The sequence below is a fragment of the Pelobates fuscus genome, chromosome 6 (assembly GCF_036172605.1).
Source record: "Pelobates fuscus isolate aPelFus1 chromosome 6, aPelFus1.pri, whole genome shotgun sequence".
In the NCBI taxonomy this organism is placed as follows: Eukaryota; Metazoa; Chordata; class Amphibia; order Anura; family Pelobatidae; genus Pelobates; species Pelobates fuscus.
Window position 1 is genome coordinate 59,966,691 of NC_086322.1, and position 26,066 is coordinate 59,992,756.

Genomic DNA, 26,066 nt, shown 5'->3' on the forward strand with positions numbered 1-26,066 from the left:
TCGCTACTCACTGATCTGCGGGGGAGCAGCTACACAACACTGAGAGTCCAGACAGCAGCTCCCAGCCTGCAGAGACAGACTACAGCTCAGGTATGTGAAGGATGGGGGGGAAAGGCAGGGGAGGTTAGGAAGTATGTTGCAATTTATACATGTAACAAGGAGTGAGCCGGTAGCTCCAAGATCTGTACATTAAATCTAAATGTAAAAAAGGGTGAAATGGAGGGCCTAGGGGCATTTGAGGGTGGCTAAGGGGACTATTAAATGTAGTGGAGTCAGGACTGGGGGGAAAAAACAATTGGATGCGGCCATGACAGTGCCGCTTTTAATAGCATGTAACTCCCCTAAAGTTATTAATGATCACTGGAATTCTTACATGCATTTCCCTCCCCCCACACATTAGAGAGAGTATACGTAAAACCACCACTATTCTGTATAATACTGGTCTGTGACAAGGAAATGGTGGCCACCTGTCCACAAAAACCCCACCTCCCTAAGCTGCACACAAAGAATCTCCCAAACCAATGCAAAGGAAACTTTCCGATTGTCCCCAATTTTCATATCCTGCTTTGCTGCTTTCAGAATTCATGTCTGACTCTTCTCCATGTCCCAGTTAACATTAGCTTGTCCCCAAACTTGATAGTGCCCTTTCCATGGACCCACCTCTATACATAAAAAATAATCCCTCAACATCCACTACAGAACTGCTCAAGAATTCTCAGTACTGTTCTCCAAATGAATTGACTCATGACCATCTATCCTTATTTCAGTTCCCCAATGCATATTGTTCCCCAAATTCCAATCTACTTACCAATTCCTGTGCAAGTCCAGGAACATTATTTACATCAGGAACTGAAAACCCTTGTCCTCGAGCAGGGAAGATATTAAGAACATTTATCCTCGAGCATGAAAAGCTCAATCTCTATTATAGTGTTTATATAAAATAAATAAAAAAACACACAAGAAAATAAACACTCTAACAGCATACAACCTAGTTCCTGTGTTACATATTTTCATATTTAAGTGTTGAAGCTTTGTAAATGTGTACATTTTAGACGTAGGATAAAAAAACAATAAATTATAGTAACCTTCCCAGAATATAAACTCCAGTTATCTTACCCCGAACGAGAGCATTAAATTTAAAAAAAATAAAATAAAAAATATTTTCTGGGCCAGATTTTATTCTAACCGGTGGTCATGTGACAAGAATGGGTTAAACACCTTTGAAGATTCAGTAATATTACAAATCTGCATTAATGACCGTACAGGTTTCCTTTATTTTGGGGTCAGGAACTGTAGTACCTTTGCTGCGGAGCCTTTTCTTAACTATCTCATGCCTGCACTGAAGATACTGTAGCACTTTTTTTTTTTTTCTGCAGTAAAACAAATCATTTTTTTTTCTTCTTGGGACAATTTTTGTGATTGATAAATCCGAAATGAAAGCGATATAAAATGTTATATGTATAAAATGATTTCCTTTCAGTTGTAGACTTCCTCATTAACCTGTTATATTAGACCCACCGACAACCTGGTCAAATATCTGGGTTTCATAAAAACACTCTACTTGGCAATAGGAAAAAGATAATCACTGAACAAAAATTTGGAAAAATAGACCTATAAAAAAAAAAAAATCTTATACTTTACGTTTCATTAAATTTCTTCTTCTTATTTGAAGTGACTTGGTCACCTTATACTTACCATGCTTCAATCTGTTTGGCAAAAGATTTAGTGTTCTAAGTCTACAGTGCTCACAAGTTTCTAGATATTGATGAGGTTTATTTTGCACTGTCCCAGGAATGTTTTAGAACTGAACTATATTATACATTCCAACATAGTATAAACCGGTGTAGGGAAACTGCAATGCATTTGGATTGGTACATGCAATGTAGTCAGTCTTAGGAACCCAGATGCTGATCACCTGATGATAAAACCTATAAATAGAAATTTTGAATTGGGATTGATTTAATAATCTAGTCCGAAAATTGGCTAGGGACTCCCCACACCCTTTTAAACCTATAGTGTTAAAAACACCATCTGGACCCTCATTGTCCCCTGAAATATAGTATTACCTTTATTCCAGTCTGCTGGTGCTGGCTCTGCCCCGATCTGCCTGCTTGGCTGACATCCTTAGAAGTGGTGATCTCATAGGAAAGCATTGGATTGGCTAAGAATGTCAAGGAGGCAGTGCCAGTACAAGTCACACAGCCCTGGCCAATCAGCATCTCCTCCAAGGGATTTTTTTTTTTTATTTTTTTACGTTCATCAGTAAAAGGTAAGGAAGCTTCATAATTCACTTCCTGGTTTGGTGGCAGCCCACTACAGAAGCTATGGCTATGCCAAATAATTTGCAATAATTAAAGTAACTTCAAACTGTAAAAAATAACCTACTAATCCCTTAGTGAATACTTTTCTAGCAATCTACTTCGTTACCCCTACTTATACCCTTTGTGTCACTATACGCCACTCCCTCTAGCATGTAAGCTCATTGAGCAGGGACCTCAACCCCTCTGTTCCTGTGCGTCCACTTGTCTGGCTACAATTACGTGTGTGTTAGTCCACCCATTGTACAGAGTTACAGAATTTACTGGCGCTATATAAACAATATAATTAAAAAAAAGGTTGTTTTTTTATTTGTATTTTTTTTATTGCACTTTCTTTTATAATGCATTAAACATGAGTCCAATCCAGCCTGGAATATACCTTTTAAGCTAATATAATATAAACTAATAGGAAAGACAAGGCTTATAACTGCTTTTAACATCCGGAACATGGAATGCTTTATTTTATTATAATTCGTAATTACTGTCTGAGTAACATTATAAAAATCCTCTCTAGATGCACATTGTGTGTGTCTCCTGCATGTTTTTTTTTTTTTAGCAATGTATTTTTATCTGATGCATATTTTTACCTATGTATTATTATATTTATTACGTTAGTAAAGGGGCAATATTCACAGTAATAATTTTATTTTGTGTTTCCTTGTTGTCCGTAGAAGGACAAGTTGTCTACGCAGAATTCTTTGAAACCGCATACGTTTGCGGATGAGAGCTGCATCGCTCAAGAACAAGAATTAGAATTCCTGCGTTTACAAGTGGTGGAGCAGAAACAAATCATCGATGACATTTCAATGGTGATACATTCTAGATACACTGTCTCTTTAACATATTCTATTTGTTATGAATGACTGCGTAGTTGTGTTATACCTGGCTCCACGAATATCTTTTGTATCCTATGTATGTGTATTGTTTTATCTCTACAGTAGTAAACTATTGTTTGCTAATCAAAATGATGAATTGTGATGTAAAAGGCCTTAGAGAGGAGTGGAATGGGGTGCTAGGTATGTATATGGCTGGTAAGTGTGTGTTGGAGTTACCAAGATAAAAAAAAAAAATTCTGCCAACAGTGAGTAGGAGTTACTGATATTCAGAGGTTAATTGCCGCAGAATAATTCAATAGGCTTTACCAGTTTTTTTTTTTTCAGCATGGGAAAAGTCAAATTTGGATATGGTAAAAGCACTGGGTCAGGCATGAAAAGAAAGGGTCAACAAACATAACTAAATGAGAAAACATAAACAAATTAGAGCCATCTGTGACAAACACCAGCATGAATTGGGCAAGGGAAATTTCATTCTGAAATTTACTTGTATCCTGAGGTTTTTGCATCCGCAAATAATGAGAAATCACAGAAAAAAACCTAGGCGAAGATACAGGTGATCCATGCCAGTTGAGATTCATCCATATAACCGACAGATTTAGGCCACTGCGTGTCTGTTAATAATGATCATTGCAGCAATGGGCAGCTGACTGCAAACAGAACACCAGCGGAACCCTATCTGTAATGTACAGTTAATGGTTAGCAGGACACCACAATATGTGAGATTTACTGAAGGAGCTGGTCAGAACGATGGGTTAAAAGGTTGTGCTTATTCCAAGATCATGTTAAATATAAGGGATACTTGTAAGTCTAACTCAGTTCATCCTTTGTTTATCCTCAGTCACTTATTCAAAGTCTACATTTATACTCCTGTACATAATGTTTTACTGGAACTAAATCCCCTCTCCGTCTTGGTTTCCTTATTCTTTCAATGACCATTAACACCAAAAAAAAAAACACGATTAAAGGGTCACCAAAGCATCTTTAGCTTAATGAAGCAGTTTTGGTGTATAGATCATGCCCCTACAGTCTCACTGCTCATTTCTCTACCATTTAGGAGTTAAATCACTTTGTTTATGCAGCCCTAGTAACACCTCCCTGCATGTGACTTACAAAGCCTTTCTACACACTTGCTGTAAAGCATGGGTCGTCAACCTGGTCCCTACCGCCCACTAGTGGGCGTTTCAGGATTCCAGGTGGGCGGTAGGGATTTCGGCGGCTAAATCCTCTGTTTGAGAGAGTGGGTGGCTGGGCCGGTGTGGCTGGGGCTGGGCTGACAGACCTAATCATTCTGATTAATCCTCCCCTCAGACTGTGCCAGCCTGTCAGTCCGAGGGGAGGAAGGAGGGAGGAGCTGGGGGCTGGTGTGGCTGCTAGCAGCTGCAGGGAGACCTCTCAGTCTCCCTGCACACTCTAAAATCATTCCGGTCGCATGCCCCGCCCCCAAACAGAAGCTCTGCCTCACGCCCACAAGCTCCACCCCCACACATGTTACTGGGAAGCTGCCCACCGTACCAAGAGGACACTGAAAGGTATTTACCTTTTCAGCCCCCTACCCACCATTCAAACGCCCCCCCACCTCACAGACAGTCACTCTACCCACCTCACAGCTCCCTACCCACTATACTGCCCCCCTACCCACCTCACTGCCCCTATCCACTATACAGCCCCCCTACCCACTATACTGACCCCCTACTCACTATAATGCCCCCTACCCACTATAATGCCCCCCTACCCACCTCACAGGCCCCCTACCCACCTCACAGGCCCCCCTACCCACCTCACAGGCCCCCCTACCCACCTCACAGGCCCCCCTACCCCACTATACAGCCCCACTACCCCACTATACAGCCCCCCTACCCCACTATACAGCCCCCCTACCCCACTATACAGCCCCCCTACCCACTATACTACCCCCCTACTCACCTCACTGCTCCCCTACCCACTATACTGCCCCCTACCCACCTCACAGTCCACCTACCCACTATACAGCCCTCCTATTCACCTCACAGTCCCCCTACCCACTTTACAGCTCCCCTACCCACTATACTGCCCCCCTACCCACTATACTGCCCCCCTACTCACCTCACAGCTCCCCTACCCACTATACTGCCCCCTACCCACTATACTGCCCCCTACCCACCTCACAGTCCCCCTACCCACTATACAGCCCCCTATTCACCTCACAGTCCCCCTACCCACTATACAGCTCCCCTACCCACTATACTGCCCCCCTACCCACCTCACAGCTCCCCTACCCACTATACTGCCCCCTACCCGCTATAGAGCCCCCCTACCCGCTATAGAGCCCCCCTACCCGCTATAGAGCCCCCCTACCCGCTATAGAGCCCCCCTACCCACTATAGAGCCCCCCTACCCACCTCACAGCTCCCCTACCCACTATACTGCCCCCCTACCCGCTATACTGACCCCCTACCCGCTATACTGACCCCCTACCCGCTATAGAGACCCCCTACCCGCTATAGAGACCCCCTACCCGCTATAGAGACCCCCTACCCGCTATAGAGACCCCCTACCCGCTATAGAGACCCCCTACCCGCTATAGAGACCCCCTACCCGCTATAGAGACCCCCTACCCGCTATAGAGACCCCCTACCCGCTATAGAGACCCCCTACCCGCTATAGAGACCCCCTACCCGCTATAGAGACCCCCTACCCGCTATAGAGACCCCCTCACAGCTCCCCTACCTACTATGCAGCCCCCTACCCACCTCACAGTCCCTCTACCCACCTCACAGTCCCTCTACCCACTATACGGCCCCCCTACCCACTATACGGCCCCCCTACCCACCTCACAGTCCCTCTACCCACTATACGGCCCCCCTACCCACCTCACAGTCCCCCTACCCACCATACAGAACCCCTACCCACCTTAAATCCCCCCATCCACCTTACGAAAATCGAACCAGATAATATTTAGTCTCGCAGCATCAACCTCAAGGACCTCATTAATCACTAGTAAAGGTAATTTCAATTTACTTTATTGTTTTCTCATTAAACTTTATAAAGTTAAAAAAACATTATAAACATGGATAAAGTAGAAATAAAAAGATAAATGTACGTACATTTATTTTATTTTTAAAAACACCCTCCTTTCTAAAAAATATTCTGCACTTGTGCGAAAACTGGTGGGCGGTAAGGACATTTTTCCATCAAGAAAGATGCATTAGTGGGCAGTAGGTAGAAAAAGGTTGACTACCCCTGCTGTAAAGAGTAATCTAATGTTTACACCTATTTTGTTGTATATTCTATTTAATGTAGGATTTCTTATCCCCTGCTCTGTTCGTAGCTTGCTAGACCTTGTAGGAGCCTCATGTATGTAATTAAAGTTCAATTTACAGAGCAAGAGATTAAAACTTTGAAAGTAGGTAACATCTGATTGAAAATGAAACCATTTTGTTTTCATGCAGACGGTGTCCATCACAGCCAGGGAAGGTGTGGCTTGAATGGCATGGAAATAAACAAAAGTAATTTAACTCCTAAATGGCAGAGAATTGAGCAGTGAGACTTCAGAAGCATGATCTGTACACAAATACTGCTTCATGAAGCTAAAGTTGTTTCGGTGACACTAGTGTTCCTTTAAGCTCTTATGAACAATCATTCAAAACTTTTACTCCAGGTCTCATAAACTCTTTAAAGGGTAAATTGTGAGAATGTAGCATTACAGCGGTACGGTCATGGCTGAATCCAGTTTGTTTTTTAACCCTCCTTCCGACTCAACTAGATCTAATTGTCCCCCTAGACACCCCTAAATGCCCCTAAGCCCCCCATATTACCTATTTTTTAATCTTTATTTTCTGCCCGGACCTAGGTCCTGGGCGCCGCCATCTTTGTATGGGTAGATGAAGTCCCTGTGGGACACGTCATCTGCCCACACTAGATCGCGCTATGAAATTCCCACGCATGCCCAGTTAAACACTTGGGAATTCGCTCCAGGAATTTCATCCATTCATTCTTCAGAAAGACGAATGAATAGAAATTTCAGACAAACACCGGATATCGGTGTTCCTTTGTTCGTTCCGTTGATTACAAGGAGGGAGCTACTGGCGCGCAGCTCCATCCTTGTAAAATGTAAAAATTTTATCACCCTGCCCCACAAGTGGGGGCTATGCAAATAAACGGGGGACATAGGATCCCCTTTGGCCCCCGCCCATGAACGGCGGGTAAGGGCCCTAATTGAAAAATGGGGGGCGGTGGGTCCTATTGTCCTCTCCCCTGGCCCCCACCCATTAGCGACGGGTGGTGGCTTTAATTGAAAATGGAGGGGACCTTCCCCCCCCCCCAGCCCCCACCCATGGGAGATGGTTGGGGGCTAAATGTTAAAACCTCCCTTCCCCTCCAGATGACTAGAGGTCCCCAAGCCCTTAGTCACCCCGACCCCCCCCAAAAAAATTAAAGTCCATCCTACCCTCCGCACCCTAAAAATAGTGAGGGGGAAGACAATAAAACTAAAAGAAATTCCAATCCAAACAAAAGCCCAAAATTTCATCCTAACACGAATAGACTAACTGCTTTCACTCCGTTAGGGCGAAATTCGGTAGTTTTGCCGGCGTTCGGGAATATGGAAAGGAGGCATCGCAAGAAAACTGAGGAAAGGTGAGAATTGTGGGAAAATTTCTCTGACCACAGAAAATGGAGCACACTTTGCTCCTCAGCTGGTCAAATCTGGTCAGGCATAGGAAAGCTACATAAGACAAATAGTCCCTACTAGAGCAGACAGAGAAATGAAGAACAGATCCTGAGAGAGGAAGAGAAGGGGATTAGGGAAAGGTAATTTCGGCGTGACAGTGCCGCCTTAAGGGCTCCATACTAGAATGCGTATGAAACAAAAAGTAACCTCAAAAGAATAAAAAAAAAAAAACTAAATAATTGCAATGTGCAGATGGCGGCAAAAGCATATTTTATCACTAGTAATGCTATCTAACAATTGCAAATATGATGTTTTTTGTTTTTTTTTATAATTTGGCTAGCTTTGTACAAATTGATGTACATGGCAAAGGTGCAATGCAAGATGGTGGGAAAAAAAGAGATTATGGGGAAAAAATAAATCCCCCAAATCTCTGTACATGACCCAACTCCCCACAAGTGTCATTTATTACATTTTTTGTAATATATTTCACTAATATGATTTACTGGGCTGCAAACCTTTTTTGTTTGTTTCATTTTATCAGCCGATGATGTGAAGTTACGGAGGAAAGTTGGGGTGGGGGAGGAAGGAGGAGAGGTAAATCACCTTAATAACCTCATTCTTACAATATGGAGTCTATTCTGTGCTTCACATAGTTTCCGTAAAATAAAACCTCCCATCTTCTGCAGTACGTAAAACAACCACATCTCACTTCATTTTGGTGCCGCTGCACTGCTAAAAGGTTAACTTACATTGTATGTATTATTTCTGAACTGTTCTTTTCTTTGCTTTTAAGGAAAGAGAGAGAATGTTGCGCTGTAAAAAGCCGAAAAGAAAAAGCTTGAAACATCCCAAGGTGAACCGTGTGTTTTGTTAATAATTACATGGATTGTACACGTACTGCTTATTATGTTCTATAACAAGATAGCCATTGTGACAAATGAGAATAATTCCAAAATTGGATTTCGTCCATTTGTTTTGTATTGCCTGATTGACCTCGCATAGTATCGAAAACCACAATATCGGATAACCGTCGCAATTTGCACATTTGTCTCTCTTCAATTCTATTGTCTCAGCAAATCTAATAACTGACTTGGTTTTAATAGCACAGGTGTCCTTTTTAACATTGACAGCCACACTGCTCTTCTACAGCTAACTGAATCATTTCAGTTTTAATGTCTTATTGTTGTAATTAAAATTCCCACATTAGACTAATGTTTTTATGTAAAGTTCTGATAGTCTTTTAGCCTTCTGCTTTGTGTATGAATGTTACTACAATGGCCTCATGGTGGCACTGCCACCCAAGGGTTTTGGTAGCATATTCTGCCTGGTATCATAGGACTGATACAGATTATCAATTAACAAACCAGTTGTTTTTGTGGAGCAGCAGTGACTCTAAATACAAGTTCTCACACTTTTTTTTTTCCTAAAAAGGAGCAGCAAGATAGTCTTTCTTTTATAGGATATAAAAGAAAAACAGGGGGAAATACTTCCCCTTGAATGAATAGGAAGGAAAAAGGGGGGATATCCACTAAACAACTGATAAAACAACCCACACCCTAGGTTGAATAGATACACAATAAAAAATGGAAAGCAAATAGAAAAACTAATTGCTCAAACCAGGAGTGGATACCAACACCCAAAGGATACTAAATATATATTGAAAAAGAGAAGAGAAAGGTGAACTTGTAACAATACACAGTAACACTCTCAATAAGCAGATAAGAGCAGACCTAGGTAACAGTAGAATAAAAGTATCAGTGTCTCAATAAATGAATAAATTAATAAACACTGTATCAGTGCAAATAGAAATTGTCCACAGTCCTAATTCAGATATTTAACAAACATATTAATGGTCAGTCCAAAAAATGTCCTTATTTATGTAAGCTCATATATGTAAAGACTGGCTAGTATACCCTCTATACAAACAGCAGGGAAACTGGCCAATATGAGCTAGATATGCTCTAGTACCAGACTAATATAGCCATTGCTAGTAGTGTGATACTTAAAAGAAAAAAGGAAAAAGGAATATTATTTATGTAGAAGTGTGAGTTAAACAATTCTACATCTATTGCCAATAATAAATCCTGAAGATTTTATCTCCTAGTATCAATCGTTGAACTGTGCAATATAAAGTTCAAAAGCAGGAAATTCTTCTTGTGAAGAGACTTTATTGTGCAGAAAGCATACGTAATAAAATCGATTAAAAAGTATATGGAATAGTTTACAGATAGCATAAAAAAAGGGGGGAACCTTCTTTCGGTGTCTTCCTCCCAGCAGCCTGGATACTCTAGAAATGCCGCCTCGTCAGAGCCGGCTTCAGAGGCAGCTTCCGAGTCCTCGTTGACAGCAACTTGTCGGGGAGATTCACCGTGTGCGTTCCACTTCGCTTCAGTATGCGTTCCACTGTGAGTGTGTGAATAGATCTTTCATTTATAGGAAACCATGCCCAAATTTCGATGCTCATCCAATCAGAATCTTCGGCTCTTTGCTGTGACAGAAAATCATGTTTAGCGAGTAAAATCATGAAGTTTAAATAAACCATACTTATTTGAGGAAGATTTGCATGCTGTCTGCTAGCAACAGAACCCCATCACGTATGCTGTTCTCACACATGCAACTTGATACCTGGTAGAAACAGAACTACCTCAGTACAGGGACTGGAACGGTGTAATATATTTTTCTTCAGGCTTTCAGTAATCCATTAAATTGATATTCAATGAAGAATTCACAGAGCTCCCATGAGTTTTACAGGGCTAGAACATTGTTGTGTCTGTGATGTGTCAATACATAATTGGGTGGAACGGGCAACCTAGGAATATTTAAATGACCTTTTTGACATATTCGCGATTTTGTTCTGTTGAGCTAGAGAGATTAATAGCTCTGTCCGTGTTTTATTTGGGGACATGTTTTCTCCAATCACCTGGCCATTATTACTTTCCCTAATTACAAAGCCTATGGATGAGAGGAATGGAGGAGCAACATCATGGGTTGGCACAGCCCATCCCTCTGTGAATGAGCCTGGAGAAGAGCAAAGGAACCCCACTGGGGTTGTCCTTGATACATTTTAATATTTATTAATCTATCTTAAAATGACATGGGCGATAGAGGTCATACCAGTTTCGGTTAGACTGGGTAAGTTATTTGGAGTTGGTGTATGGACTAATAAAAATAGTCCTGTGGGTCATCAAAATGTATGTTAATCTTTTTTTAATTGTGCTTTATAATTCTATGAGAATTCGGAACTGTTATGACTCCAGAAACTTCTCTCTGGCTTTCAACCAGACACCCGGGGAAGTTATCTTCCGCTTCTTCTCCTCAGATCTAACGGACGTGGCACGTGCGCTGAGCTTGAGCCTACCTGCTTTTCTTCCCTCCCACAATCAGAATATCCCTGTGATCAAGTGCTTGCGTATCCAGAGATCTTAATTGGGCGTCCTGAGTGGGGACCTTTGCGGTCACAATGGTAGTTGTGCCTGCATGAGGTCTATGACCCCAATATCTACCAGCCTGATATAAAAAAAAAAAAAACATGAAATAAAGGAAGTTGGAAAATAAAAATCAAAGAATAACTATGTACACGTACATATCTCACGTGTGGGTAACGAACTACGCCATCGGTGTCCAGGCGTTGGGTGCCCACTAGTTGGAAACAATGGGGAACCCATATGTCTCCTCGGGGCTTAAGCAGACACTTTATGTAACCACTAATGCTGTGAAGCTGGTGTAATCTGTCCCTTAACTAGCCGGAGGCAGGAGAGTGCTCATTATCCGTCTGAAATTATAAATGGGAACTCTTCATAAATGCTGCATCATTAGAAGTACCCTGTGAGTGGATGTGTCACCAATTTGAATACCATTAGCCCAGACAGTTAAAATGAGCCACTGTTCGAATGTAACACTATTATCCCTGGAAAATGACGAACATTGCTGGATGCTGCAGGCTCTGTGTGGGCCCTATTTACTAAATGGAAATTGTGAAGAATTGTCAAAGGAATTCTAATATACAGGCCAAACTACAATACTTTTATACCTCAACTGCTTTTTACTTTTTGGTTTAGTGAATAAACTTGTGTCTTCAACTTTGTCTGAATTACACCAATTAAGTGACATACCAGATCTCCCCATTCTATAAATGTAAAGCACTGCAGGATATTTTGGTGCAATATAAATGCTAATAATAATGGTAGTATTCAGTCATTCAAACATGTTTTTTGGGGGTTTTTTTTAAGGTGTTTCAGTCAGGACTTTGTTTAGTGACTCACTTTCTGTATCTATGAAACAGCATCACACCTTGGTGTGTAAAAAGATCCATATATTGGCCCCCAAAACATTTTGGGAAAAAAACCCTGTCGCTTTCTGTATCGTCCAGCTTTGGTGTTTGCAAATTATTTATTTTAGCAGAAAATATGATTTTTGGCAAAAAAAACAGAATTTGTGTTTGGTTTTATACTCCAAATTGAACTTCTATGATATATTACACTGCTAACTGTTAAAAGCTTAATAAAGCCTTTTCGAATGCCCTCCATGTGCCTGACAAGTTAACTGGCTGTCATTTGTGTTAGGATTGTTTGTTTTGGGTGTATTTTTAGTTCTTCTGTCCATCGATGCTTGCTGGGTTACTGTTGCTACATGTGCATAGCTCACATGGATCTGTCTAGGGGGAAAAAAGACACATGTGGATTCTAGCTACTTTCCAGAGACCAAATCCTGATGAGGCGTATGCTAAAGCATATTCTGTGTTTTTATTTCAAACCTCACAATCCTCTGACTTCTTTCTTCCATGTCTGTAAATATTGGCTCGGGAGGCTAGATTATTGCAGGTTTTTTTTTTTTTTAACTTGCACATCTTGGATGCTCTTGCGTAAACGTTGCTTCTGGGAGGTGGTGCTGCAAGTTACTGCGCAGCCTGGTCAGAATGGGCATGTAACTAATCAGACTATTTAAATGGAATACATTAAGGCTCACTGAAGTGCTCGTTCTTCACACAATGGAAGATTTCCTCCTCATTCTGTATTTCTCGTTCTTCATTTGTCTGTGTGCCTTGGTGTGTCTGTATTTTTCTGGATGCCAGGAACTGACCTATAAGCACGAGGGTAAGTGCTGTGCGTTTTTAGAATATATCATGTATGAATTTACATTTTTTTTTTTATCATCCGTTCTTTATTTTGTTGTGATTGTGTTCTGTATTTGTCAGTGTTTAGCTTTTGATGTTTTAATGTTTCAGGTGATGTTTTGTTCAGTTTATGTATTTGTTTATTTCCAAGTACTTGTGCTGAATGACACATGTAGTTTCCTCTATACCAGACGTTGCCGTTTATGTTTTTGTATATGTGATGTTTATCGCTTTTGCTTATTTCATCATACATTTACCAGGCTATGTTAAACAGAACTAAAAATCTGAAGCTTTGCGGTATCAGCCATAGTTAGCTGGCCAATTGAGGATTGTGAGACGTGTAGTTTATCCACAGCTAAAAGCTTGCTGCTACTGATTTTTGAAATGTCAAATCTTCATTTCAAAAGAAAAGAGTATATTTTTGATTGGTTTAAATATTTTATGCTTTGCTGAGAACCGTAAACGTCTATTTACATATTGTTAATGCATGAGGCTGTTGGAGTCAATAATACAGATGGTGCATGCCAGTGACATGGGCTACAATGACCTTTTATTGTCCCTTTTAACGTGAAATAAAACCAATGTAAGTTGGGCAGTAGGTGTTCTAAGGCTGATTTTTTTTAAAATTTTGTTCACAACACTGTATACGGGCACGGACTAACCCAAACCTCTTAGACTCTAGCTCGAATCAAGGCATACTTTTCATATTTTCAGTATTTATATTCTCATACAATGTTGACTAGCTCTGAAAGAAGCCAGTAAATGCCTGCCTAGCACAGCCCTCTTTGCAGGTATCGCATATCTAATGGGGAAATAATATAGGATTGATTTGGAGAGAGTTGTTGGAATAAGACAGACTATAGAACTGTTGCTCCAAAAAGATAGATTTCTTAAAAACTTTATTTAAAATTTTGTTACAAAAATAGCGCTCTTTATTGGTGGCTTCTCGGGCCCCTGACTTAACCCACAACGTTACAAATCACTGCGGTTATATGTTATTCTCAGAACTGAGTCGGTGCAGGATGCTGTCTGCATTATAAGCGGTCTTCACCCTTTCTAGACTGTAGAAATGAAAAGCATCTTCTAATTTAAATTTACTGACATCAGGCAGGAGCAGGTGCTACTGCTCCAGGTGTGAAACTGTGAAAATTAAAGCATTTGCATTTGCGAATTGTTGTTTGACATACAGATCATTGCTGGCGCTATGTTTATCACCTCTGCAGTCTATAGAGATTTTATTTTCTAATGACTGGTGGGGATGGGGAGGATTGAGTCTGTTTAACACCAGGTGGCAGATTGATTGGTCCTCTGCGCTAGGAAATTCACCCAGCGTCTGCCCAAATGGATATATCTATGGTTTATATTGACAGTATTTTTGTCACAAATACGTTATTCCTTACTACAGACTTGCAGCCTGACTGTACACTACCTATGTTAGCCTATTCATGTCTCTTGAAAACGGTGGATGCCCTATAAGGGATAAAAACATTCACATTTCTGTTTATAATTAAACATATTATCGTCAAAGTGTTGAAATGGTAGATTTATCATTTCAATATTTATCACATACCTACTGCTGTTCAATTGTATTATGTTTTTGATTTTATTTTTCCCCCAAAAATGTTTTTTATAATTTTTTTTTTTTTAATCTTTTGAAATGAGGGGATATATGTTTTTTTTACACCAATGTTGTGTTAAACATCCAGTCCTGTTTCTGCATTGCCACGTCCACTGGTAATCTGTTAAATAGTCTTGCCTAGGGCTGCTCAGTCTCCAACTCTTCCAGGATTCTCTGCAATTCCATTTTTTTTGTTCTGGGTAATGTGTAGGAAAAACAGCAGGGAAAGGCAAAGTGTCGGATATACTATAGATGTTTGCAGAAAATAATTACATTGTAGCACAAATCGGCAGAACGAGTTATTCAATGTTTATTGTAAAGTTTATTAATGTGGGATTACGGTGCAGATTAATCAGTAGTAAGTGTTCCTTTAATCCAGATGGAATACTTTTAATTTGTTTTAATCCCCTTTTACTACAGAATATTAAAATGCTTAAACGACCACTGTGCAAGGTAAAGCTTTAAATAAACAATCAAAATGATACCCAAGTCTGACTATAATAAATCACCTGCAGTACTGACTTTGTACTGTAGGTGCCTACCTGAAAATGTAATCTATAGTATTTTTAAGTCTTGTTTTATAGTAAAATGCAATGGCAGTAGATGTAGCAACAATGCATCCATTAGATCACCAGACGTGACTTTGCCGGGATTATTAGATAATGTCCACCTGCAGCATTTTATGTTGCTGTGTTTTTTATTTACAGAGGCGTGTTGTGGAGACGTTTTTTGGATTTGACGAGGAATCTGTTGATTCTGAAACCTCTTCGGTTGCGTCATTCACAAGTGATAAAGCAGACCGGACGCCGGCGACACCTGAAGAAGACATAGAGGATGTAAGTCTCATTTATGATTCAATGACATGTTCTTATCCTCTGTGACATACATTGTTGTGGGGCTTGCATGTTAAAGGAACACTGTAGGGCATTATCTCTTATGGTAAACCGTCCAAAAATGGTTTATCACTCAGTGGTGGAATGGTGTCAAGGGACTCAATGCACTATAACTATTTCAATTAAATGAAGTTGTTATAGTGCCTAGAAAGTCCATGTAACAATTAAACTATAGCAATTGCCTCATGAGGACAAGTAATGCAATTACTCTAATTTAGTAAGAAACTTTTAATTAAGCCCTGAAGATGACATTTGGTAAATAAATACAATGGGGATTCTCATGGCACCCAAAATAAAGTTTCATTTGAGTGAAGCATTCTTTGGATTAAATGCAGATATGGCAAAAAAAAAAAGGAAAAATAAAATACAAGAGTGTAACTAGCAGGAATGAAATAAGCATATGTCGATTGATTCAGAAAATAGACAAAAAGAAGAGACAAACTGCATGAGCTAATAAGTGCTAGAATATCAATATAGATATAGGACTCCAACCTAGGGAAATTAACACATCAGAGACATCACATTGCACCAGATATCAACCAGGAACGCCTTAGGCACTCAATCTTTTCCAAATCTGTAGGACGACTGCCTAGCTCTCAACAGATATGTCCATATAAAAGGATGCTTGTAGCATTGAAACCCAGCCAGCCGGAACTCCTGAAGGCTGCCACCATCCTTCCGATGTGCGTTGTATAGGGAGTTCCCGACACCAGGCTTCCACAGCTCCAAGCAGCCCAAGATCCACACGCTGATCTGATTCCATCCAATGACTTCACGGTCGCATCAGCCTGCAGGCAAAACTGCATGGATTGGGGCGGGGCCGGGCCGCCATGCTGACCGGTCGCATGCAGGAGAGGCTCCTGAGGGACTCAGCCCAACAAGCTGAAATAAGCGGCTCCTAAGCTTAACTGAGCCCAGAAAAACGACACTACATGGCTGTCGTTGTTGCAGAGATCGGGAGTTTTTTGGAGCCTGGGAGGGCGGAAGCTGAAGCTAAAATGGCCGCCACTTAAGCCGCATGAGAAAGCCAGCACTGAACAGCCTGCAAGCGGAATCCCTAAGGAGGCTCCATTCCACTGGGGACCATGGAAAGGAGAGTCCAACAACTGAAAACAAGACTTTCAGCAGCATCCACCTGCAACCCAGCACCGATACTTCAGCAATCACTCACCTAAGCCAAGAGCCAGGAGGAGAAGAAACTGCACAACGTTGCCTGACACCCGGGTGGAAACACCCGCGGAATCTTTTACCGATGGGCTTGGATGCCTACCCTATCATGCTTAACCAAGCCAGTGGAGGGAGGGGGCAAAAGGGATATCTAAACCAGCCAAGCTGTATATGTGCCTTTAGCATTAACTCTGCCCCCCCCCCCCCATATTTCATGACTGGTCCCCAGTGGCATACTCACTACTCGCTTGACTAACCTGTTTGCTACACCTATACTACTCCTATACTTAGGACATGTTTAGGCTCATTTTTTTTTTTTGTTTATAGTAAGCTAGATTGAACCTACAATGCATGACATACAGGCCTAGCATAAAGTATGTAGCAAACCTGCTATTCGATGTTTACTTTCTAACAATACTCAACGTACTTATTACAATTTCTACTATAAAATTGTGCATGACTCGTCTAAGAATGACGAAATCTCATTTATATATCAAAAAAGTGCAATGTTTTTGATGCCATACTATTGTTATTGCATGTATAACTCCAAGTTTGCACCAGCTCTTGTGGCAGGGCACATCTGTCTGTTAACTCTATGCACAAATAAAATAAAGAATTGAGAAAACCCCCCCCCAAAAAACTGCATGGACCGCCTCAGAGAAGCGTGGTCGGCAGCAATTTTGAGCATGGAGTGTGGGAATCGGAATGTCAGGCTAGTTCAACAGATTCTTTACCTCCAGTGGGGACTGGGATAACCCCCACTGGTCCAAAGGGGAGGAGGGGAGAGAAACCGGGCCAGCTGGAGCATCTGATTGCCAATGTGTGTCAGAAGAGAGCAGGGCAGCGGCCGTCCACCCTGCTCCTCCCTCCCTCGGACCGGGGGGCTCCAAAACTCCAGATCTCAGTGCCTGCCACCTGCAGAGGTCTCCGTATGTACCGGCTCAGATGCAACTTGTATGCCGCTGGATTCAGCATTAAATGTCAGTCCCTGCAGGAGCCTCTCCCGCATGCGACCAGTCAGCATGGTGGGGCGGCCCCGCCCCCTCTGTCCCTTTTTGAATCTCCTTTGAGTTACATCTTTGTAGCTGGAGCTTCAATGCGTATTGGTGTCAGATGTGTAATTGGAGTCCTTTCTATGTAAATATGGGAGACGCAGAAGGTGCAGTTCTGATTCAGAGGAACTAAATCCAAATCCATAAAGTTTCTTTTAATAAAATAGTATATTCTGTTCTCTATGGTTATAGACACATTTTAAACATTCATTATGTATTTTGTCAGTACAAATCTAATCTGCATTTACCTTGTCTCATAAAACCTTAAAATTCAATGAAATTATTTTTTTTTTTTTAAATGTGAGAAAATAGATTATGCAAATTTTGTCATTTTATATATGCACAAAGGCCCTAATGAGTACAGATCAAAATGTTTGTTACCCTTTAATGAACGCTATGGGACAGAAAAGAGTAATGAGTTGTTCTTCAGTAATTGAAGATGGCATATTCATGTATCATTGAGATAGGAGAGCTTCTGTGCAAATATTTATTGTGAGTCGTAATGTGGCTGAGCATGACTAGTGCCCAGAAAGCGAGGAAAGTCCATTTATGACCTGGTTTAGTGCCACCATTCCTCAAAATGTGTTTATTGCATAAGTCTATATGGCTGTGTACTGGTTCTGAAGTTAGAATTAGGGCTATGGTACTTGGATTCATGCAAATCAACTAAAAGTTTGGGTTATTTCACATTGAAAACACGAGATGGATGATACAACTAATATGAGCAGTTGTTGCGTCCTCGAACTGTAGCTGATAGTTTAGAGAGTGAACAAAGAATCCATTCTCTTAAGCTTTAATGTATTCGTAATATGAACATAAATCCAGGCTGGAATTCACAAAAATCAAATGCTTATGTTAAACGTAGATACAACCATCAGGAAGAACCTAGAATGAATGAACTGAGATCCACCACGTGCACGCATTTAATCAATGAGCAATGACTAATGGAAGATACATTCTTTCCGGTACAGGTGGTAATCATCTCCTTCTAAAATACATAACCCCCCGCCTCCCGCAGCCCCTTTGGTTAGGGGCTCTCACCACAGCAAAGCTCCTTTTATAGCGACAGCTCGCAGTACTCCTCACCTTAACACCCAGCTTACACCTTATGCAAGTTAGACACGACACTATACACAGCTTTGCGTGTCCACAGTGATGTAAGCCTACGACGGAAGGCCCACGATAAAGCGCTACCAATACTACCCTCTGTAAATACAAAATAAACACTGTGGACAGATAACCCTACCATAACTCGCACGATTTACATATACCTTAGCTTAAAACACAGTGCCCTATTATGGAAATTAGTATGTTCATGTTATATAAAATTTGTGCAACATTTCACCATTTATGCAATGTAAACTTCATCAAAAATCCGTTTAAGCGATTATGGCATTGATAATTAGAATGTACTATAACGGCACATCAAAATGAAATAAAAAGAATAAAAAAATACATGAAAGTAAAACACCTTTTATTCTAGATTCTTGTAGTGAAGTGACTAGTAATGTCCTTGTACTTTATCAGTACATACTACCTGTATGTTTACAATATTTTTTTGTTTAATGTCAACTAGTGCTAAGAAAAATATTTAACATGTGTTAGTTCACACAAATTGTCTTTTATGGCCAGTGAATTATATACACAAGCTGCTCACATTCCATGTAGAAACCTCCATTCTATTGACCCCTCAACACTTGCTGCCATGGTCTCTTAGCTACTGTCTCCCCTTACATCCTACTCCACTCTATAACCCAATGCTGCCCTTTCTACTCTTTTACCGGGACACTCCAGTCCCCTAAAGCACTTTTTTCTCATAAAAAAAAAAAAAAAGTGCAGAGTTCAATAGAAATCTGCACATTTCTAAATTAACTTTGTTTTCAGACAACCGGTCCTGTTACATCCATGTTTGGTTAGCTCAGTGGAGCTAAACTCAAAAGGCAGCAATCTTGGTATGACTAATACAGCCCTCTCATGTCTCTCATCCTTCTGGTTATTCAACAATATATCCACATCTGCCATCCTTTTTTCAGTTCCTAAACCACGATGCTTAGTCCTTGGCCCTCTCCTTAACGCTGTACATCGCACTCAGGCCAAACTCTTATCCTCTCATGGCTTCAATGCCCGTTGCTTTGCAGGTGGCTTCCAGATATTCTTCTCTTCCCTGTCCTTCACACCTGAGCTCTACTCTCAATTTTCTCCCTGTCTTTCTGACATCGCCTCGTGGATGTTCTCACACGTTCTGCAAAATAACCCATCCAAAACAGAAGTACTGTGCTTCCTCTCTTATCTCTTTCACCCACCGTTCCATTACCTTCTGCTGTCTTAGATATCCTGACCATTTCCCCCTTGCCACAGCCTGCAACCTAGGCCTTTTATTTGACTCTTCCCTCTTGTTCCAGAAACCTATTGCCACTGTTACTTCCACCTTAAGAGAAGATCAGTACTCCTTTTTCCATTTCCATTCTCTCATCCTCATCAAGCTAGATTACTGCAACTCTCCTGATCCTTACCTCCCCTAGTCATAACCAAATCCGTTTTGTTGACGAAAATCTATGCCATATTTCAGTGGACCTTTTGTTTTATAATTTTTTCCTGGCTAATCATGGCAGCATATACACATGGGTTAGCTCCTCCCCTACAGCCGATAGGACAGGAAAACCACCAACGGTTTTAAAAGGAGGCTCCATCCTTAAGGTCCTCAGTCTTTTTCCTGTCCTACAGCCCTTAGGACGTGAGCAATTTGCTCCCTTTACTTACGGACATGTATGTTTTTTTTTTTTATCTTCATTACTTTATTTGCCTGTTTTACTGTAGTACATTATGCAGTTGTGCTTTTATGCTGTGATGCATTTAAGCTTCGATATCTTTAAACTAGTGCATTATTTTTAAGATTGTGGTACATTATGCGGTTGTGCTTTTGCTAGGAAGCATTTAAGCTGTGTTGCATTTAAGCTGTGTGGCATTTAAAACTTTGGATAATTCCATTGAAAAGGCGAATGAGGGCTGCAAGATATTGGTACCTTAGGATGGAAGTTCCAAGGATCCCAGCTCCTCATAGTCTGACCGGAGAACCTCCAGTGACCAGTATTTCTGAGATACATGAAGCTACTGGCCCTGCAGGGAATACTCCAGAGGTGACTCATGGCAGTTGGTAACCTGCCTTTCAAGGTTCTAATGGAGCTATAACGCAGTCGTTTTGCTCTTCAGCAATGAACATATCTCCTCCAGTACTAGGAGCCTCATTTTTCTGATCACACATACCTGGGCTCGTCATACTCTGGAGGCTTGAGTGGTATCCAGGGTCCAGATTGAAATAGACTGGAGTTTTTTCTTAACGGGCACAGGAGTCTCCATACCAACAGGCCAATGAATCAAAAGGTAAAGCACTGAAGGAAGAAGCCTTCTGGACGAAGAGGTGATTTTTTTTTAGGTCCCAGAACAAGAGCAGTTCCAGGGACAAGTTTCGCCTCTCTTCTGGTGCTAAGAGGAAAAGCACATGAAAGCCTACACTGGGCATAAGAGGGGCCAACAAGAGGCTGAATGTCAGAGTCTTCGGGATGGAGTCAATCAGATACATATCTCAAGCTATCTGGAAGGATAATTTCCTTACCTCTATATATCTCAAGGATGCTTACTTTCAGTCCAATCTGCAGAGATCTTCGGCATTAGCTCAGAAGAGAACCTACCATTTGGCCTCAATGTGGCCCCAAGAATCTTTATATGTGCTTATAGTGTTATTGAGAGTCCAGAACTCCACCTGGTTCCATTATCTGGAGGATCTACTTCTGATAGCCTTAGACCTTCAGAAGGCAGGCACACAGAGGTATATAGTTATTTCATAACTCCTAAAGTTTGGCTGCTTGATGAATATCAAGAAAAGCGGTTTCAGACCAGCTCAGTGGTTGACATTCCCAAGTGGAAGATTCTATGCTCTGCTTTTCCCTATCTCGGGAACAGTTCCACAGATTGAAAAGGTTTTCTCTCCCAGTTTCTTCATTTCTGCTTGGTAACAGCAAGAAAATAGATGCAACTACTAGGAATCCTGGCTTCCACTAGCAGACTTGTCAGATGGGCCCAATGGCATCTCTGGATTCCTTACAGATCCTTCCTATCTTGGTCTAACAAGAGAAAGATTATTGGAGCCAGCCACTTACTATGTCCCCATCAGTGGAGTTACACCTTACCCTGGCAGCTGAAAGAGGGATTAGATCTCTGAATTTCCAGTGAACAGAACCTCATTGGTCGATTATTAGCTTGAATTACAGTTTTTATAAGATTGGTTGCACAATGTTTGGACCATGTTGCACAATATTTCCATTCATTTGTATGGAACCAAGTCATTTTCAAGGTTCTTCTTCACTTCAGAGGCTTGCTGAAGAATGAGTGGGTCCTAATTTGCTCAAATATCAATGCAACTGTATCCTATATCTACCAAGATGGGTCTCACAGATACGTATTGATGGAATTCCAGCCCATAATGATCAGGGCACAGAAGAACAACCAGTGGCTCAGAATACAATGGCTGTTTGCTGGAGCCGAATAACTGTGGACAAGGTGGATTGGCAACCATGTCCTGACGTATCCTCAGGGTTGGCGCAGATTGTCTGATACCCTACATAGATCTGATGGCCATTTCTTAGACCTACCAGGTCCAGAAGTATTTTTCATGCTAGGACCAGAATGCTCAGGTTCAGGATACACTGACTCAAATTTTGAATTTTAGTGTGATGTACATATTTTCCTGTTTTCGACTTTACTAAAAAGGCAATGCAAAAGGTGACAGTGGAAGACCGTGTCGACTCTAATTCCTATGATGAATAAGATGATTCTGGAACCTCCAAGGGAAATTCCTGTACATCCAGACCTATTACAAGGCCCCATGACACACCAGGATCCTCAAGTTCTGGTGTTGATGCGGGAGTCCATATTAGTATAGGCATCCCTGAGACGGTCATTGAGATCCTCTTACAATCCTATACAGGCTTTACTAAGCTTGACATGCTTTCGTCTGTTGGAATTACTCCTTGTTCAGGCCTTGAAAGGTTCTGTGTTATAACACTCTAGAGGAGCACTTAGCTGCACTTTGCTTCATATAGGCATTGATTGAAATCATGCCTCCACTGAGTGTGGTGAAGCGAATATGTGACGTACCACTGGTCTCACGGGCCCTGACTGAACCATTATTCAAAACCTCTAGAAGGAGCTTCCATGGTGGTAGCACAGAAAGTGCTGGTGGCTGGTACCCCATCAAGAAAAATGGGTGAACTCCAGGCTTGATCCTGTGAATCCCCTTTCACTACTTTTCAACAGATATGGTCGTCTTGCATTTGGCACCTGAAGATCCTGCCTATGGTGAATGCTTATCTATGTCATTCTCTACCTGTACTGAAGGGTACCAATTGAGCGTTGATGCCCCTGGTGCTTTGCTTCATGTAAGCAACAATTGAACTCAAGCCTTCGCTGAGAGTGTTGAAACCAATATGTGACGTACCACTGGTCTCACAGACTCTGACTGAACTTCTAGCAGGAGTTTCCATGATGTTAGCCCAGACGTTGCTGTTGCTGATGACTGGTACCTCAGCAAGGTGAATGTGTGTACTTAGCTGCACTTTGCTTCATATAGGCATTGAATGAAATCATGCCTCCACTGAGTGTGGTGAAGCCAATATGTGACGTGGCACTGGTCTCACGGGCCCTGACTGAACCATTATTCGAACCTCTAGAAGGAGCTTCCATGGTGGTAGCACAGAAAGTGCTGATGGCTGGTACCCCAGCAAGGAAAATGGGTGAACTCCAGGCTTGATCCTGTGTACCCCCATTCACTGAATTTCAACAGGATATGGTTGTCTTGCATGTAGCACCAGAGATCCTGTCTAAAGTGAGAGCCTTTCAATGCCATTCTCTACCTGTACCAAAGGATTTGGGGCATTCTCCACTAGTACATTCTCCACTAGTACAGCATCTCGTGGGCTTCCATGGCAATGGTCTCTGCTGAAACTTTGTAAAGTTGGCATTTGGACCTCTTTGAACTAGTTTGTCCTGCATTTCATATTGGACATTGAAGCAATTAATGAGGCACAATTTGGACGTCACGTCCGTTCTCTACCTGTGCTGGAGGGTATCAGGGCACGCTCCTCTCATGCTGTTGCAGCATCATGGGTTGCCATGGCAATGGTTTCTGCTGACACTTTTTGTAAGCCAGCATTTGAACCTCTTTAGACACGTTTGTCTGGCATTTCATACTGTTCGTTAAAACAGTCTATGATGCACAATTTGGTACTCAAGTACTTAACTCAGTTAATTCTTATATCTATGTTGAATTATTCTGATTATTTGATTGGCTATTCTGTCCCTCCCTTTGTAAGCTTGGGTATTCCCCATGTGTATATGCTGCCATGATTAGCCAGGAAAGTGGAAAATTTATTCATACTTACCGTAATTTTCTTTATCTGGCTAATATTCATGGCAGCATATACTTCCCACCCATTAATGTCTCTATTTATGTACTGTAGAGCTTGTAAACTGACTGAGGACCTTAGGGATGGAGCCTCCTTTTAAAACCTTGGTGGTTTTCCTGTCCTATCGGCTGTAGGGGAGGAGCTAACCCATGTGTATATGCTGCCATGAATAATAGCCAGGAAAAGAAAATTACGGTAAGTATGAATAAATTTTCCACTGTACCATCTAACCTTGCAGCACTTGTATGTTCAGTAATTTACTGTAATTGTTCTTTAGTCAAACCTGATTTGTCTACTCCTCTATAGTTCAACTCAATGACTGTATCAAAATGTTATTGTTCCTTCTATAATTTGTTACTCTATATCGCTCTCTAGATAAGAACCATCTAGAAGAATTGATGAAACTAATGACTTGACTGCTTTTTGTTTCACTTTTAACAATTTTGCTGAAGAACACGTCTAAAGAAGAATCTGATTTACGCTTCTGCCAGCTGACCAGAGAGTACCAGGCTTTACAGAGAGCGTATGCATTGCTTCAAGAACAAGTGGGAGGAACACTGGATGCAGAAAGAGAAGCAAGAGTAATTCATTTTAATTTATATTTTTGGTAAATGTTCCTTATACATCAGTTGGATAGTATACATAAGATTCCGTATATTTTTATACAATATATGGTTTAGGGATGCTGGGTTTTCTCGCCATGCACAGAGCCTACCTAGGATTTATTATTCATATAGAAAGACTGTTGCTTTTTCATAACATACATATATCTCTGTTCAGTATACTAAAAACAGCATTGATTTAACTTATGGAAGGAGCCACCTTTAGTATTTGTCAAGAATATTCTTACTCATTAAGAAGTTTCTCCTCTTTGATGGCAGCCATCTTTAGTTGGGTAGGAGGACAAAAAAGTCCAGTTTGCTGGATGTTGGAAAGGAACTGTATAGATCAATTCCTTATGGTTCTAAATTTTATATCCCATTTTATCCTAAATTTGCTTTTACATAACTTCTGTGGAAATTACACCATTGAAGAAAACATTGAAAATAATTTGTAACTTGTCTTAACCTATCTTCATGCAATGCTTCGTTTTTTTTTTTTTTTTTAAATTTTTTTAAAGCTTCAGACAATCATTAATGGACAGCTAGGATAGAGCAGTGTGGCTTTCTAATTTTACAAATACATAGGACCAAAGCAGTTAGCAGAGGAAAACCCAAATGTATGTTGTTAAGTGTAGGCAATAAATAAACATACCGTATATACTCGAGTATAAGCCGACCCGAATATAAGCCGAGGCCCCTAATTTTACCCCAAAAAACTGGGAAAACTTATTGACTCGAGTATAAGACTAGGGTGGAAAATGCAGCAGCTACTGGTAAATTTCTAAATAAAATTAGATCCTAAAAAAATTATATTAATGTAATATTTATTTACAGTGTGTGTATGAATGCAATGTGTATATGAATGCTGTGTGTGTATGCAGTGTGTGTATGAATGCAGTGTGTATATAATGAATGGAGTGCAGTGCGTGTATATGAGTGCAGTGTGTGTATGAGTGCAGTGTGTGTATAATGAATGCAGTGCAGTGTGTGTATGAGTGCAGTGTGTATATAATGAATGCAGTGCAGTGTGTATATAATGAATGCAGTGCAGTGTGTATATAATGAGTGCAGTGTGTATGTATGAATGCAGTGTGTGTATGAATGCAGTGTGTATATAATGAATGGAGTGCAGTGTGTGTGTGTATGAGTGCAGTGTGTATATAATGAATGCAGTGCAGTGTGTGTATATGAGTGCAGTGTGTGAGTGCAGTGTGTATATAATGAATGCAGTGCAGTGTGTGTATGAGTGCAGTGTGTGAGTGCAGTGTGTATATAATGAATGCAGTGCAGTGTGTGTATGAGTGCAGTGTGAATGCAGTGTGTGTATATGTATGAATGCAGTGTGTATGCAGTGTGTG

The 26,066-nt window shown here is 41.0% G+C and overlaps 2 protein-coding genes across 12 annotated transcripts in view; both read left to right on the plus strand.

The window, feature by feature from the left end:
* JAKMIP1 (janus kinase and microtubule interacting protein 1) overlaps positions 1-26,066 on the plus strand; it is a 132,151-nt gene that overhangs the window by 59,077 nt on the left and 47,008 nt on the right. For all 11 annotated transcript variants that reach the window (XM_063457757.1, XM_063457751.1, XM_063457754.1 and 8 more), the window contains exons 7-10: positions 2,990-3,127; positions 8,596-8,655; positions 15,241-15,369; positions 24,559-24,687. In XM_063457757.1, the coding sequence (XP_063313827.1) occupies positions 2,990-3,127; positions 8,596-8,655; positions 15,241-15,369; positions 24,559-24,687 (456 nt within the window). The remainder of the gene's footprint in view (positions 1-2,989; positions 3,128-8,595; positions 8,656-15,240; positions 15,370-24,558; positions 24,688-26,066) is intronic.
* Positions 12,595-15,322, plus strand: LOC134614215 (uncharacterized). Its single transcript, XM_063457763.1, has 2 exons — positions 12,595-12,895; positions 15,241-15,322. The coding sequence occupies exons 1-2, from the start codon at positions 12,790-12,792 to the stop codon at positions 15,270-15,272; spliced, it is 138 nt and encodes a 45-aa protein (XP_063313833.1). The 5' UTR covers positions 12,595-12,789; the 3' UTR covers positions 15,273-15,322.